Raw genomic sequence first — 17,524 nt, 5'->3', positions numbered from 1 at the left:
CTTCTGTTTTGCATTCGTGTATTGATTTGCCTAAATCTTTGGTGTGGTACTTCTGTTATTCTTAGTTCGTGCAGTATATTCGTCTATGTGTAAAGAGTTAGGAATTCAAAACATATTATACTGTATTAGGATCATTTTCTCTCCCAAATAGTCTGAAAATGTAACGCCTAATAGAGTTTCTGAAAGGAGAAGTGTTACGGTCCGATTCTCGGTTCCGAATATCCTAGTTATATGTAAACTTTCCGGAGCGTAACAGCCCGAACGCGCGGTCAGAAGTTAGGTCATTTTCTGAACGCATTTCGTCTTAAATGAGTCCGAAACTGGAAGTCCGGATATTATGAAGAGCACTGTGGTCCCGTTCTTGACTACGGAAATAATCCGAAAACGTGAGGAAGTTGAGTTGTTTTTTTTGTCCGGATATATCCGAAAACGTTACCAATTCGGACGTATACGTACCTAAAAATATCCGGACATCACCATCTTTCGCTTTCGGGCGTTACTATGAATCCGGATATGAGGAGTAGTGTTACGGTCCGATTCTTGGTCCCGAATATCCTTAGTATATGCAATTTCCCGGTGTGTAACAGCTCCGAACGCGGTCAGAAAATATGTCATATTCGGAACGAGTTTTGTCCCAAATGACTCAAAAAATGGCCAATTACTGGAAATCCGGATATGAGAAATAGTATTATGTTCCCATTTTGGATTCCGAATATTTTCAGCATTTGCTATCTTTCCGGAGGTTTATTCCTCCGAACTGTGTCCGAAATTATGACATATTCAGAACGTGTTTTGTCTTAAATGAGTCCGAAAATGTCCCATTACTGGAAATCCGGATATGAGAAATAGTATTATGTTCCCATTCTGGACTTGAATATTTTCAGCATTTGCTATCTTTCCGGAGGGTTATTCCTCCGAACTGGGTCCGAAATTATGACATATTCGGAACGTGTTTTGTCTTAAATGAGTCCGAAAATGTCCCATTACTGGAAATCCGGATATGAGAAATAGTATTATGTTCCCATTCTGGACTTGAATATTTTCAGCATTTGCTATCTTTCCGGAGGGTTATTCCTCCGAACTGGGTCCGAAATTATGACATATTCGGAACGTGTTTTGTCTTAAATGAGTCCGAAAATGTCCCATTACTGGAAATCCGGATATGAGAAATAGTAAAATGTTCCCATTCTGGACTTGAATATTATCCAAACACGTAGGGGCGTATCGTCCGGATATTGCCCGGATATGTCCGAAAACGTTCCCAGTCCGGACGTATACAAACTTTGAAATGTCCGGAAATAACCCCCTTTCGCATAGTGTGACGACTCTGCAAAGTGGAGGAAACAAGACGGCCGGGCTGACGACTCTGCAAAGTGGAGGAAACAAGACGGCCGGGCTGACGACTCTGCAAAGTGGAGGAAACAAGACGGCCGGGCTGACGACTCTGCAAAGTGGGGGAAGCAAGACGGCCGGGCTGACGACTCTGCAAAGTGGAGGAAACAAGACGGCCGGGCTGACGACTCTGCAAAGTGGAGGAAACAAGACGGCCGGGCTGACGACTCTGCAAAGTGGGGGAAGCAAGACGGCCGGGCTGACGACTCTGCAAAGTGGAGGAAACAAGACGGCCGGGCTGACGACTCTGCAAAGTGGAGGAAACAAGACGGCCGGGCTGACGACTCTGCAAAGTGGGGGAAGCAAGACGGCCGGGCTGACGACTCTGCAAAGTGGAGGAAACAAGACGGCCGGGCTGACGACTCTGCAAAGTGGAGGAAACAAGAAGGCCGGGCTGACGACTCTGCAAAGTGGAGGAAACAAGACGGCCGGGCTGACGACTCTGCAAAGTGGAGGAAACAAGACGGCCGGGCTGACGACTCTGCAAAGTGGGGGAAGCAAGACGGCCGGGCTGACGACTCTGCAAAGTGGAGGAAACAAGACGGCCGGGCTGACGACTCTGCAAAGTGGAGGAAACAAGACGGCCGGGCTGACGACTCTGCAAAGTGGGGGAAGCAAGACGGCCGGGCTGACGACTCTGCAAAGTGGAGGAAACAAGACGGCCGGGCTGACGACTCTGCAAAGTGGAGGAAACAAGACGGCCGGGCTGACGACTCTGCAAAGTTGGGGATACAAGACGGCAGGGCTTACGACTCTGCAAAGTGGAGGAAACAAGACGGCCGGGCTGACGACTCTGCAAAGTGGAGGAAACAAGACGGCCGGGCTGACGACTCTGCAAAGTGGAGGAAACAAGACGGCCGGGCTGACGACTCTGCAAAGTGGGGGAAGCAAGACGGCCGGGCTGACGACTCTGCAAAGTGGGGGAAGCAAGACGGCCGGGCTGACGACTCTGCAAAGTTGCGGATACAAGACGGCCGGGCTGACGACTCTGCAAAGTTGGGGATACAAGACGGCCGGGCTGACGACTCTGCAAAGTTGGGGATACAAGACGGCAGGGCTGTCGACTCTGCAAAGTTGGGGATACAAGACGGCAGGGCTGACGACTCTGCAAAGTTGGGGATACAAGACGGCAGGGCTGTCGACTCTGCAAAGTTGGGGATACAAGACGGCAGGGCTGTCGACTCTGCAAAGTTGGGGATACAAGACGGCAGGGCTGACGACTCTGCAAAGTTGGGGATACAAGACGGCAGGGCTGACGACTCTGCAAAGTTGGTGGTACAAGACGGCAGGGCTTACCCTTTACATTGTAAGAAACAAGACGGCCGGGCTGACGACTCTGCAGAGAGGAAGAAACAAGACGGCCGGGGCTATCTATGTTAAGGTGCTTCCATTGCTTTATATCATGATCATATAAATGGAACATTTACGCAACTGCAACACAGTGTTATATTGATGTGTACTGATATTAGTCATAACGAAAGAACTGCAAATAGGTCCCGCAACATCAATGGATGTCGTCTTAGTTTCAAGTACATATATCAGCACTGTGACAGAGGAGTATGTTGCAACAGAAACGACTTTTTTGTTTTACTCAAGACTTAAGACATTGCATAGTGACTCGATGAAGGCACCAGCCTGACATACTGTCACAATGTTGAGTTATGAAAACTAGCTGCCAAGGGTTTTGGGCATCTCGATTGTTGACATCTACTCGCAAACAATTACATCTGCTGTTTGGTTGGTTGGTTGGTTGGATGATTGGTTTCATCTAACGAATGTGTGACTAATACCTGCTAAGCTGCAAGTACAAAGATTATTCAACCCATGCAATGATTTAGATGCCCATAATCTAGCTGCGCAAATGTTTTCTTATTTCTTTTATCTAATATTTCATTTTACCCAAGAATTCCAGCAACTTGACTAGGACACTTACATGTAACGATTGGTCAACACCAGCTCTGTCGTACTTCTGTCTGAGTGAAAATATCACGCTATTTTAAGTAACATGCAACACTTGTGGTGGTGTAGTACTTAAATGAGAAGAGAAGTTCCGGTTGATACTGTTGCGTTAACGCTTGAAATGTGTATCTTCAAGTTTACTTTAGAATAAAGTTGCAGTTGTCGTTCCAATATGATCTTGTAGCGTCTTCTTTGAAGAAGTATTTTTGATCTGATGGGTTTTGGTCTTTATTCAATGGATAGATACTACAAAATACACAAAGATGTTCTCTGATATAAAGGGTGTGGATACCTTCCCACCGACACCCTATATGCCTGCATGTAGCTATAACTACATTGAATTAGATGGGAAATATTGTCGATAAAGGAATCAATACAATGTAGAAGGCAGTTATCTTATCTTACAAGTGACCTCTAAGTAACGAAACACGGAGAAGAGATAGCTCCAGCTTTCCAATGATTTAAATTGTTAAAAAGGAATTTAGAAGAAATGAACATTTATCAGAAATGTAAAAACAGCGTCTCTGCTAACTATTACCAAACCAAACCAAGAATTGTAACTAATTCAGAAAGAAGTTTCATCAATCAAGTTTACAGTCATTGATATGAAATTCCTATTACTTACCACTAAAATTATATGCACACCTTCACTGCAGCAGCAGAAAACAGTGGACGTCTACTACACCTTCAACTGAGTATTCAAATGACGTTCTTGTTTGTCAACTTTATGTTTATTTATAATTTGGTCTTAAAAGGTACACAAAACGTACTCATGAAAATGCATTTCATGTTTTATAATTTATTTCATGTCATTGCGACAGGATCTGAGATATGTGATTTTCCTTGACACAAGGAACGCCGACAGAGAAAATACGTCTAATCCAGTAATACATTTGTCTCTACTTTTAGCACTGCTGATTTACATAAATATCTTCAGTATATTCTCTGGTGAAATATATTGATTATAGTATTTTTCCATCTTTCAGCTTTTACAGCAAATTCTTTTTAAACAATGATTGCTTATGTTGATTCTGATGTACAAAACACATGTCCTACACTTACTAAACGCTCAATATATTATTGCAGACATCTTCTGACTACATATACATAACAATCAAGCTCACAGAATGACCAAAACCTCCTGCTAACGCATTGAACACTGCTTTCAGCAATTACTGACAAAACAACACTGTGACAGTGATCTCATTTCAATGGGATCGATACTTTGAAAAATGCAACAAAATTTAAGTCCCAACCACTTCTGACAACAGACACGGAGAAATCACTCTCACCTGGTTCTCTTTTACACTAAAGAAAACAACGTTGAGCGAGCATTGATGACGAGCGACTAAAAACCGTATGTATAGTCAAGACGTACGCTTTGAAAGTTTTATCTTTCAAATAATAATTTCATATCACTGATTATATCTAATTCAAAAATTCATAGATCATACAACAGTTTTGCCTCAGTGCAAAGTGGTCCTTACAATGTTTTACATATTTTACAAATAGACTAAGATTAGCAGCAACCACAGATAGACCTAAAAGCACCAGTTTGACACTTTCCAAACTACTAAAATCCCATACAAATACACCAGCATCCATAACGAATGACGGAAAAGTTCATAACACTTTTGGCTATTTGCTTTCTACACCGAACAGTATAGTGCTACAAGAACTAAGTGGGATAATTCGTTTGCAACAAACATTCACAAACGTATGCTAGATAATAGCACTGAATGACAGCATATAATGCATTGTACCTTTCAATTGTACCTTCACTTTATGTAATAAATAAATGTTGCAGACAAGTAGTACAAACTTTCAAAAGCTAGGCCGTGTTCTTCTTTCCTTGCCACCCTACATGTCCCCAAAAGAAATCTAGATATTATAATCCAATGTTAAACAACATGAAAAAGTAAATATGAAGGTAAAGAAAGAAGACAATAGAAAATAAAAGTTATACATTTCCTTTATATTGTCAGTCTTGAAAAATCTTACCACCGAAGGAGTGAAAAAGTCATCTCTTCTGTTTAAAAAGGAACAGAAACCTAAATAGATGGATAGAAGAATCTGAGTAATAAACTACAATTCACACTTTTTTCATATCACACTTTTCACCTCAAGGGCCTTCTATCGAATTAAGACTCAGTGGCATGGAACAGCAACGACAGTAATGCTTTGCTCTCACTTTACTTTACTTACTACAAATTGAAGACTATCATACCCTGTCAAATACGGAATGATATGGAATTAATCTTGAATTTTTCAACAATAGCATTGCATGATCATTACAACTTGGAAAACTAAATGGCTGTTTCAATTTCCTGCTCCAAGCGAGTGGGTGAATCATTGATATGTCCACCTTCATCTACAATACTTAGGCTGTCTCCTGATGACTATAACTTTATACACTGTCACGTACTGAATGTTGTGCAATAAATCTTGAATAGCGTTGTATGATCATTACAACTCTGAAACTAAATAGCTGTTCCCTGCTCTAAGTGGGTGAAACGTTGATATGCCCACCTTCATCTACAATATTTTTTACGACTATAACTAAAAAAAACTAGCATACATTGCCATGTACTGAATGTGCAATAGCGTTGCGTGATCTGTAACTAAATTGCTGTTTCCTGCTCTAAGTGAGTGGGTGAATCGTCGAAATGTCCATCTTCATCCACAATACTGAGGTTGTTTCCTGGCGACGGCGAGTCGTCATCCGTGCCCTCCCCGTCGGGGTTGCGCGGTTTCCTCAGGAAGAGCAGGCTGAGGGAGCAGACGATGATGGAGCCGGCCGAGTAGAACGAGACGTTGTAGTTTCCCGTAGCGTCGTACAGCCAACCTGTGGGAAGGTAATAACATGCATGTGCACAATGTCTAGGCAGCTGATATCAGGAGAAGCCAAACTGATGCACAGCGCAGAAGAAAAGCGGCTCCACAGGAAAGAACTTTGCAACCGAATTGTGTCAGCTTAGAGATGTGACCAATGTGGCAGAGACTGTCATTCTCGCATAGGGCTGTTTAACCATAGACATAGTCGATGCTGTAGGGCTACTGTGAACTAGGGCTTTACCATGGCCAATACCGACCGACGGAGGCCATATGTAAAGTCAAAAGAGACTATTTGAACAAGATTGGCAACGTAGAAAGTTGTTGCCGTGACGACAGCTGTCTCTGTAAGTGTTTTCGTTTTGCCCACGTGCAAATAAGGACATCATTTGCCTACATTATATCAGTTGATCATCTTGTTCAAAGTATGAAAGTCTTGTCTTGTCTACAGATTCCTGTGAAATTCCTAAAATTCTTGCTTTCAATACTATGCCATTAGGCTCGCCCCTGAGGCGTCGCCAAAAATGGAAGCAGATTTATGTGGACAGGATCATATAAATGGAACATTTACGCATGCTTTACGTGTGGTTAAATAGAGGAGTTTACTTAGTGCTTCCATTGTATTATACCATAGAGATACAAACGGAACCTTTACGTATCACCTAAGGCCCAACTTACACTTATCCTTTTAACTGTTGTACTACACATCATAATCTACTACTGTAGTAGACAACAGCTTTTTTTCTGGGTGTAAAAGGAAAACTGCTGTAGTCTACTACAGAAGTCTACTACACTCTCAGAGGCTGTAGTGCTAAATTTCGGCGGAGGTTTTGCGAGACTTCGTAGAGATAGTACACTACAGTTCGAAGGCAACAACCAAGTCGAACTAAACGCGTGTTCCGTTTCGGGTCATCTGCGGTCATTCTCTTTTCCTTTAATATGAATGAAGCTCTGTCCTTTTTAACAGAAGACTTTATAACACGCTTTTACTTTAGTCACAAGATCACAGATTGGTAGGAAACAACAAAATTTATAAAATATAGTTTTTAAAAGTATGTGCAAAAATCACGATACCTGCGATTGGTGCCCCCAGTAGATACGCTGTTCCTCCTGCCAGCAAGGTCCACCCTATTCCGTTGAACAGCCGGGCCACACCGGTGTACTCTCTCACCAGCACGGCTATCAGCGAGTGGAACACCCCGGAGAACAGCCCGTAGAACGCCATGTACACAATGAGCGAAGCGTACGACTTACAGAAGGGGACAAACAGGTTACACACCCCCACCCCTGCAGCCCCGATCATGTACACGTGAAGTCTACTAACCAGCCCAAGATCGGCAAACCAGCCAGCGATCAGACGGAATATGAACTCGCTGATTCCCATGACAGAGATCAAGAATGACGCCTCGGTTTTACCAACGCCGATGTTCTGAGCATGTTTTGCCATGTGGACAAATACAATGGAGTAGCCAAGCATGGTGCCGAAATGAGAGACAACGAACAACGCAAAAGCGACATCCGTCAGGAGCGACACGTCGAAAATCTCCAAGACCTTACGAGTAGAGGACAAACACTTGCTACAAGCTGATCTGGAGTTGTTTTGGGGGTTTCTATGATTTTTGGACATCAAAGCTTGCTGTTCCAGGTCTTCTCTGAGCCTTATCGGACGGAGTAAGGCCCCGCATACACAACCGTGAAGGGTGATAGCAGCGATCACTAGCAGCGCTCCATGATAGCTATACTCATCTATCAGAACCTGGTACAGAGGCGACAAGGCAAACATGCCCACTCCATTCCCTGACAAGCCTATCCCGTTCGCCGTTGCTCTCTTCTTGTCGAAGTAACGCCCCACCATCGTCAGACATGGCGAGTACATCAGGGACATAGCGAATCCTGGAAATAGATGTGAAGAAAATTCACATTCCATGGTATAAGCAGTATCAGTTAAAATGTATGAATGTAACGTTACATAAAAATATTGTGAGCTCAAGCTAATTTTAGTATAATGTTATGTGATGTACATGTTTGTAATCAATATGACTCCAGGCCAGGAAAACTAATAGTAGTATATGTAATACTATGTATTTTCATTTATCGACTTTTTTAGACAGCTGGGTGGCCCATTCAATCAATGGGGCCCAGACTTCAAAACAGTAAAATCATAAGTATAACAAAGAAAATAAACGTATGACAAATCTGTAACATAAGTAACAGAGGATTGTTGAGACCTAAGTAACACGAGTAACCAAAAGTATACATACTAGTAACCAAAAACATAAATGAAAACAAATCAAAATTACTATCCGTTACTCATACTTGTGGTCCGGGTCTGCTTTACTTGGAAGGCCACTACTGCTAGTACTGTAGATCTTCAAAATAAAAGAATAAACAATGTGACGTGGTCTTCACCTGTGAGAATTCCCAGGCTGAACAGCAGATACGTCACACTCCTGGCGAAAGAGCTGATGACGAGCCCTACGGCGGCGAGAACTCCTCCCGACATCACCATCAGTCGGCAGCTGGTCAGCTTGCTCAGGGCGCAGGCGATCGGAGCTGGGATAAACATTGCAATTGCAAGCTATCTAGTACAATTACCAAAAATAACGACGATTCGTCAACCCTAACCTGAGTTTAAGTCTCCTTTAATGTCTAAAACAAAATCACTATCTACCACTAAACAATCAGAAAACAGCAGAACACTTACGATAACAAAACCGGAAGTTCTACTGCACTACCTTAACGAGCCACTAGGGGGCCCAAAATCTAATTTTTGTATAATTACTCACAACATGCTAGATAGATATCAAGACAATCCGCCCTGGCATTCTTGACTTACCGTGTTGACACACATATATATATATACAGACACACGCAACCTCCTACGCAGGCCTCACTTCCGCGAGGCTGTGTTTAGGGATTCAGGCCTGCGTAGGAGGATGGACACGCGCAACCGAAAACATAACTTTCTTGTTGACGGTTACAAGAAATCAAAGAAAACATCCCTCCGTGAAAAACTGTCAGCTTTGTGAATTTCTTGTTTTATTCATTTTTGGTCATTTCTTGCTGATTCTGTTTAATGCATTTTACACACTGGCACTCATATTACAATGACAACAGATGTTCTAAGTTAATTGAAGATATAAAAATCTGTACTTACAACATATCAGCGTCATCCCCACCAATGTTGACTGGATAAACGCCGTGTCCCCCGCACCTTCGTTGAACTCCGTCCGGAATACGGGGTAGAACACGCCGAACGACTTAATGGACGCAATAACGACGATGTGCATCAGGAAACTGCTCAACACCACCAGCCAACCCCAGCCGCCATCTGGCGGATGTTCAAGGTACTCCACTTGTTTTTTTCTCTTGGCAATCCTCAGTGGTTGTTCATCGGCGATGATGACGGCGTGTTTGGGTGTACAAGGAGCGCAGATCGCGTCCACGTCGGCTGCCGCGGTGCTGGATTGCCGTTTGAGGACTCTCCTCTTGGAGACATTTGGTTGTCCCTCGGTGATCGCGGCGTGTTCGGGCGTGCGGGGGGCGGAGACGGCGTCCAAGTCTCCCGCAGCGGCGCTGGATTGCCGCTCGAGGACTTTCTTCTTGTCGATCATGCTTCTTTAATTGTCAGACAACTGTGGGTAAATGATAAGTCATTATTAATTCGGATTGGATATCGACAATAGCATATTCAAGTGACTTAATCTGTCCGACTTACAGATACATACATTTCCATCTCTCTTTAGCCTAGGGGAGTTAGATGTATACAAATGTATATTGAAATAATTGAAATGCCTATCATCCAATTGATTCAAAACGTCATTTATGTTAAAAGCGGTTGGGCAGAATCAAAGTATGTAATCCATGGGAAGAAACATCAGCAGTCCTTGGATCGACATGTGGACATTACCCAAAGTGGACGATAATGGGTACCTCACGATAATGGGTACCTCACGATAACAGGTACCTCGCGATAATGGATACCTCACGATGATGGGTACCTGTTGCGTCACGTTTGGTGCTTTGTCACGTTTGGTGCCTAGGCACGGTTTGTGACAGTGCCCGCGTGTCACAAACCGTGCCTGGGACAAAAGCACGGTTTGTGACACTCGGACACCGTCACGAATGGTGCCCAACCGAGCACAGTTCGTGACACACAGGGGGTCTTATCCCATACTGTGCTTTTGGGCGGAGCTTAGTGTTTTGAGGGGGAGGAGTCGCGTTTTTTTCCCTGCAGCCCGCCATCTTTGTTTTTTTCGGGGCGCTGGGATGAGAAAGAATCAGCGTAATTCTCGCTCATTGAAATACATTTCGCGCTTGTCTTGGATGATTTGGACTTAGAGTTGATGTGGCACAAACAGACGGACGTCTCATCACGAATTTTTACAACAGAAATCCGTCCCGAACCGTGCCATTCACGACTGTGTCCTGAGGCACGGTTCGTGACAGTGCCGGAGTGTCACAAACCGTGCTTTTGCCCCAGGCACGGATTGTGACAGTGCCTGAGTGTCACAAACCGTGCCTGGGGCAAAAGCACAGTTTGTGACACTCCGGCACTGTCACGAACCGTGCCTGGACAGTGCCCGGGGCTACAACTTCCCGTAGCATTGATTTAGATCGGGCGAGCTGACTGCCTCGGGACGTCGAAGTAATCGGCAAGTGGCCCGATCCTAGTCTAGATCTGGTTTCCCTGGATAGAATATATTAAGTCTTACAAACTGTTTTTTTTTTAGTTCTGTTATAGACACTGTCTTTTTGTGCCACTTCAATTCTAGGTCTAAGTTATTCAATTATTTTACAAAGCGAGAATTACGCTGTTCCTCCTTACCTCAGCGCCCCAAAAAACAAAGATGACGGGGGGGTGGGGTGACTGCGGTAAACAAAAACACGCTGCCTTATATGGAAACGCGGGCATCACTGCCCCGTCAGTCACAGTGATTGACAGCACTTCCGGGCACAGTCTGTGAAAGCATAGAACGTGACAGGCATGGTGTGTGACGGTACAGTACCGCTACGTTACATCTAAAGTAAAACCAGTATGAGTAACGACGCTGTGCCGTTGGCAATTAATCGTTCCTTGCCAATTTCTTTAAATCCGATTGCTGAAAATATTTAGATTTTCGGAGTGCTTTATTTTTGCGAAACGGTGGCATTGTGAATGTGCCTTGCATGCATTTACGCTGCCTATTTTACCCGCTGAAAACATTGCATTGTCGGTTGCCATGCGCCTTGGTATAACGCCCTGGTTTCTAAATTTGCAATGTAGCAGCGCATATGTGAAAACATGTATATATTGTATTTGAAGGTACTTAATTGTCTGTTGCCGAGCGCTAGGTTAGAGGTATAACTTTAACGACTTGGCTTTTAAATTTGAAAGGTAGCAGCGCGAAAGTGCCTCTTACGGGAAGTATGTATGTGCAGTTTGTACAAGCTGTAAAATGGCATTGTTGTAATGATATCGATAGCAATTTCAAACGTAATGTGGGGTCAATGTGCTTGATATAGAATAAATGATAAAAATGCATTTCATATATAGTCTCTTTTTAAGAGATAGTCAAGTTCCGGAATATGCCAAATATTTCCTCATTGAAACCAATGCAAGTAAAGCTTATCAAATACACATTAAAGTTGCTACGTTTTATCAACTATAAAGTCTATGTGATTTACCAGCAATATCACTGCGATTAAAAAATCGAGAAAATGTACGCTTTGCATTAACAAATAACAAATTCCTTACATTTTAGTCTCACATTCAAATAAACTGCGAACATATCCTTAGCACACTTGTACCAAACATCAAGTCACCTTGTTTTTATATTGTACTACAGGTACATAGTGTTAGGGTCCATGTGGGTTCAAATTGCACAGTTCAATCAGTCGGGGAACATGCTCAGGTCAGGTAAGGTCGAAAGCGTCTCTACGACTGCTAGACTGATTACTGTAGTGCGCAGTAGATATCGAGGTTTTCATAAATAATATATCGATAACCTTTATTGTACATTTATGCCCTATCGGGCTAATTACAGGCATACAGATACAGTCGTAAGTCGTAAAAAAAGTACATATAATAACAATGACGGGACTAATCTAAAATATCGGTTGTAAAACCACTCTAATAAAATATTCATAGCTTCGGCTTCTTCTCGTTTCTTTGTGATGTTAAAGATATAGGTTGTTTGATATAGTATGGTCAAAACGCATAAGAAAAATTTTTCAATACTGGACATACATTGAAAGTGTGGAAACGTTCCTATGGTATAGTCTTAAAATATCAATGTGCTGATTGAGTGTTTAATTAACAAATTGAAACTTTATTATGTGTGTTATACTATGGCAAAGGCGACCTTGCATTAGTGACCCGTTTTCCCGTTGACAGCAATGAAGTATTGCACGTGGATATGGAGCTTCTAATTAAGCTTTACGCCCGGAATATTGATGTATATATTAAGCGCTGGGACCTCAGACTGAGGACGAAGCATTGCGCTTTGTCATTAGCTAGTAGTGCAATGTGGCTTCGGCTCGCGTGATTGTTTAGACAAGCACACCGAGTCACCCCTGGTCATCTCGATATTATAAGGTGTACCAGATGATTTTACGTGCAGAGGTTTGACGCTTGAGGCTAATGCATGAAACTCCCTCATACACGGGGCTGCTGGCTTTACGTCGCTTCTGAAATGTTATGAAAATGTCTGAAATGACGAATGCATTCCCTTACATCATGTTTGAGCTGGGGCCGACCCTAGGATCGAGCTCGGGCCCACGGATCCACGGAATTCTACTCAGATGGCGAAACAGCGTGTTTGCGTTACCGCCCGCACCACGGGAACATCGATGTGTATGATATATACTGCTCGAAATGTAAAATGTGAAATAATTAACCGTGAAAAAGAAACCCAATGTTCATTTTTGGTATCATTTGCTATTTCTGATATCTCTTTGAAATAACATTGTATGACATCACTATCCCCGAACACATAGGAAGCACGAAATTCACGCATTGGCGATGATGGCGAATGATACATTATTTAAGACATGTTTGAAGTGCAGTCTAACAAAGTCAGTCAGTGTTTCTGAAAAACTATTGAAAATCATTTAAATGAACCCATAGCTTTATCGTTTCTCGTGAATATTAAACATTATTGTGATAATATCAGAATAAGACAAATTGCAAGCCTAACATTCAGCTGAAATCTATTACAACATCTCCTAATGTATTATTTTGGCCACAGCCTCCTAATGTATAATTTGGGCCACAGCCTGAATACCACAAATCCACGCACGTTTCTGTAATAATAAATCATTTATAAAGACGTCTCTTCTTGGCAAAGCCACTAATGAAATCTGTTAATATTATTATTCCATAAAGTGGGGATCTTGTAAATAACAAGTGATAAAATGAAGAAATAGAGCAAAAAATATCCCCCCCCCCCCCGGTCTGACATAAGGGAGTGAACAGTACCTGCGGCAGACTGATCTAGCGAATAGGAATACAGACGACCTTGTCCATTATTTGGGGGATGCCCCCATTCCACGAGGACGGCGCTCTCGCCGCGCGCTCTCTGCGACCTCAAATTTAACAGGACGCTCAACGAATGTCATAGATAAAATTAAATATTTTCAAGCTTTGTGTCTTTTGTTGTCTCTTCAGCCATACTTTTACATTTTGCATGATATTCCAATTATGAAATCAAGGATTAGACAAATCCGATTTAGGTCGCAGCGAGAGCGCAGCGCGATCGCCGTCCAGTGGAATGGGGGCCCAACGCAATACTGGCTTAATGTATTCAGGCTACGAAACCTTGAGTAGGTCAAGGTAAAATCTGTCAGAATACACAATTAATACATGAAAGAATAGGGAAGACATACTTACCTGTACATCTGGCCTATATGTACTACATGACCATATATGAGAATAATTGTACGTAATGTTCTATAGATTTAGAAAATAAATGTAGATATATCAACGCCGTACATGTTTGAAACGGTACAAAAACAATTCCAATGGGATTTCTTGAAAATATGCACTTCTGTCTATCAATGCAAAATATCAATATTTTGGTAACGTTACAGTTTTGATGACGGATGGTAATATCCGTCCGAGACACGTTTACCACCACTGAGAGAATTGTGTCGATAATTGTCTGCGTAGAGGCCTTTGATGCCGCCTCGCAACAGGAAAGGTTAAGCAATACCGGCTTAATCTATTCTGTTGACAAATCGCTGGTAAGGTCGACGTAACATCTATCAGAATACACAACTAATACAGGAAAAATGTCGGGGGAGATATGCGTACCTGTAAACCTATTTACAATACAGGACCATATAACAATTGTACAGACGGATATGAATTTAAAATGTACATGCCTAGAAGTAGAACGGTACAAGAAATTTTAATGCGATTTCTTAAGAATATACCCTTCTATCTATTTATCACCAATAACAGTATTTTGGTAACGTTACAGCTTTGTTGATGGGTGATATTTTCCGTCCGAGAGCTTACAATAGTTGAGAGAATTTTACCGATAATTGTCTGCGTAGAGGCCTTTGATGCCGGCTCGCTTGAATATTAATATTACTCAATAGAAAAAGACGTCGACGTGCGGTTGCTAGGCGGCGGTCTATGACATACGGTACCGGCGTACTGCGCTATGCCGACGAGCAATCACCGTACAAATCGATCCGCTTCCGTCTCATCGCAGGCCATACAAAAACAAGCATGATACATTTGACAACAAATAAAAACTGAATATGACCATTGTGTGCACTGGTAAGATGAACCTGTAAAATAAACCGTTCCAACCATCCGAAATATCGATCCGCCTTACCTTAAACCAAGCCGTCAAATTTCCATATACCGGTTGGGGAAATTCCGTCTCGAGCTCTTGCTGTATCCAGACAAAGCCGGACCGACCTTACATAGTCTTAGAGCACGATTCGGGCTGCGGGAATTCCACATCGCTTGACCGAATACGTGAGGGACAACCGAGGGACACCTTGGGTGATGAGGAGGACGTGCGAGTCGTGAATGCGAGCATGACGCGCGATCACGCGATCACCGAAAGGATCTAGGAAGGTCATTCTTCATTGTCAAGTGCAAATGACAGGCCATGCAACAGCGCCCTCTGTCGGATATATCATGACCTGCATCTAATTACACTGTAACTGTTGTAGTTGTAAGATTACTAGTATTCTAAAGTCCCACAGAAGTCTATCAAAATGTCACTTGGATATTCAAAAGAATTTTGCTCGAGTTTGAAAATAAAGAATTAATCATCCTGTGGCGAATGAATATACATAATTCTTGTGAGATTTTAAAGTTAGGTAAAGGTGAAAATCATATTGAGTATTGAGCATTCTAGGTCGCTGTTTGGATAATTACTGTGTAAATACATTTTTGGGGGTTAGTTGAGTATCTAGCTCTGGCTAGGGATGTCCATCGGAGCGGGCGTTAAAACTGAGGGCCAGGATCCCGTGTTTGAAAAGAGCTACACCTCGAGCACGTTAAAGAACCCAGCACACTTATCGAAAAGAGCAGGAATCCATCACGGTATGAGTGGATCAAATAAATCTATTCAAATATTCAGCTGGTACTCTTCAATACAAACCTGGTGTATTACGCCATGAGGCGGTTTACTGGTATCTATGCAGTACAAACAAAAACGTTCACCGCACAGAAGGTTAGCCTCCATAGCAGGCTCTGAACCGGCCTTTTTGGGGGCTAAATAATACACCTTTTGCAGCCAGCTCGTAACCATCAGCCACCCCGTAACCATTTTACCGGCAAAATGGTTACGGGGTGGCTGATGGTTACGAGCTGGCTGCAAAAGGTGTATTATTTAGCCCCCAAAAAGGCCGGTTCAGAGCCTGTTATGGAGGCTAACAGAAGGTCATGTGTCCCTAAGTTGACCGGCCGGACCATGAACCCATTATTGAAGACCAATATTTGTTCTACCGGATCACGTGACTAACGTGAGGTGACACGTCCACATATGGTGATTTAGGTGCTGCTGTGCAAAACGCGAGTATTTACATGTAGCAGCCTTTTTACCTGCTGTGCGACGCTCTTTACTGTCATATAGCCGCAGGTTGTTGCAGTGGTGAGTGGGGTTGAGTTGTATTTTCTAAATCTAAACGGTAACGGTAATTTGACTGCTGCCGTGCAAAAAGCGGGTATTTGGGAGCCTTTTTACCTGCTGTGCGACACTCTTTACTGTCATATAGCTACCGGTGGTTGCAGTGGTGAGTGGGGTTGAGTTGTATTTTCTAAATCTAAACGGTAACGGTAATTTGACTGCTGCTGTGCAAAAAGCGGGTATTTGGGAGCCTTTTTACCTGCTGTGCGACACTCTTAACTGTCATTTAGCCGCAGGTTGTTGCAGTGGTGAGTAGGATTGAATTGTATTTTCTAAATCTAAACGGTAACGGTAATTTGACTGCTGCTGTGCAAAAAGCGAGTTTTTGGGAGCCTTTTTACCTGCTGTGCGACACTCTTAACTGTCATATAGCCGCAGGTTGTTGCAGTGGTGAGTAGGATTGAATTGTACAGTAGAATCCGCTTAACTGCACCACCCATTTGTCAGCGTTTTTGGTGCAATTATCCGGCTGGTGCAATTATGCGAAATGCCCAGCTGGACCGCACCACCATGGGCGAGGGGGTGTATTATTAGTCAGAAACACTAGCACAAGGAAAACAGACGAAATTATGCAGTTATTAACTTTATTTATTGACCCCTTGCTTAATATTCAAGCAGATCTACACGGGGCGCGAAAATCGTATATGCTAGCCAGAGAAGGTCCAGTCAGCCAGATAAGCTCCGGAGCTTCTCTGGGTGACTGGAGCTTCTCTGGCTGACTGGAGCTTCTCTTGGCTAGCATATACGATTTTCGCGCCCAATGTAGATCTGCTTGGAGTTAACCCTTGCTGAAAATAAAGAAATGACTACGACGACTACGAACCTGTTTTGATATTGCATTCTTTCATTTTTCCCTGCGATCTACCGCATTACAACACACGTAATGTTACAGGGGAGGCATTCTGAAACATCGTCATGCCACTCATAGGAAAACAGTTTCTGTGTTACATTACGTAGCGTGCAGTTGTCGATTTACGTAAATCATGTACCGCCATGAAACTAGGAACTGAAATTAAAACTTGGTTACTGATTACGGGTGACCCGCCCGGGACCTCCCATACGATTCCTATCAACATAACTGTCAATGGAGACCGCCTTCTTTTGCTACTCAAAACAGTTTTAAACATATTGGTGGTATTGCGCCTTTACACCGGCAGGTATCGGCTCATTTGTACCGCGTTTGCCGATTTTAGCGAACCTTTTCAGTT

The 17,524-nt window shown here is 42.9% G+C and overlaps 1 protein-coding gene across 1 annotated transcript; it reads right to left on the bottom strand.

Moving 5' to 3' along the window:
* Window positions 1–5,482: 5,482 nt before the first annotated feature.
* LOC136426475 (monocarboxylate transporter 12-like) lies at window positions 5,483–15,220 on the bottom strand. Its single transcript, XM_066415142.1, has 5 exons — window positions 15,009–15,220; window positions 9,341–9,818; window positions 8,593–8,736; window positions 7,258–8,076; window positions 5,483–6,196 (listed from the first exon to the last, which is right to left on the bottom strand). The coding sequence occupies exons 2-5, from the start codon at window positions 9,795–9,797 to the stop codon at window positions 5,973–5,975; spliced, it is 1,644 nt and encodes a 547-aa protein (XP_066271239.1). The 5' UTR covers window positions 9,798–9,818; window positions 15,009–15,220; the 3' UTR covers window positions 5,483–5,972.
* Between the last annotated feature and the right edge of the window lie 2,304 nt (window positions 15,221–17,524).

Source organism: Branchiostoma lanceolatum, chromosome 1, assembly GCF_035083965.1.
Source record: "Branchiostoma lanceolatum isolate klBraLanc5 chromosome 1, klBraLanc5.hap2, whole genome shotgun sequence".
Taxonomy (NCBI): Eukaryota; Metazoa; Chordata; class Leptocardii; order Amphioxiformes; family Branchiostomatidae; genus Branchiostoma; species Branchiostoma lanceolatum.
This window is presented reverse-complemented; position numbering and strand designations above follow the sequence as displayed.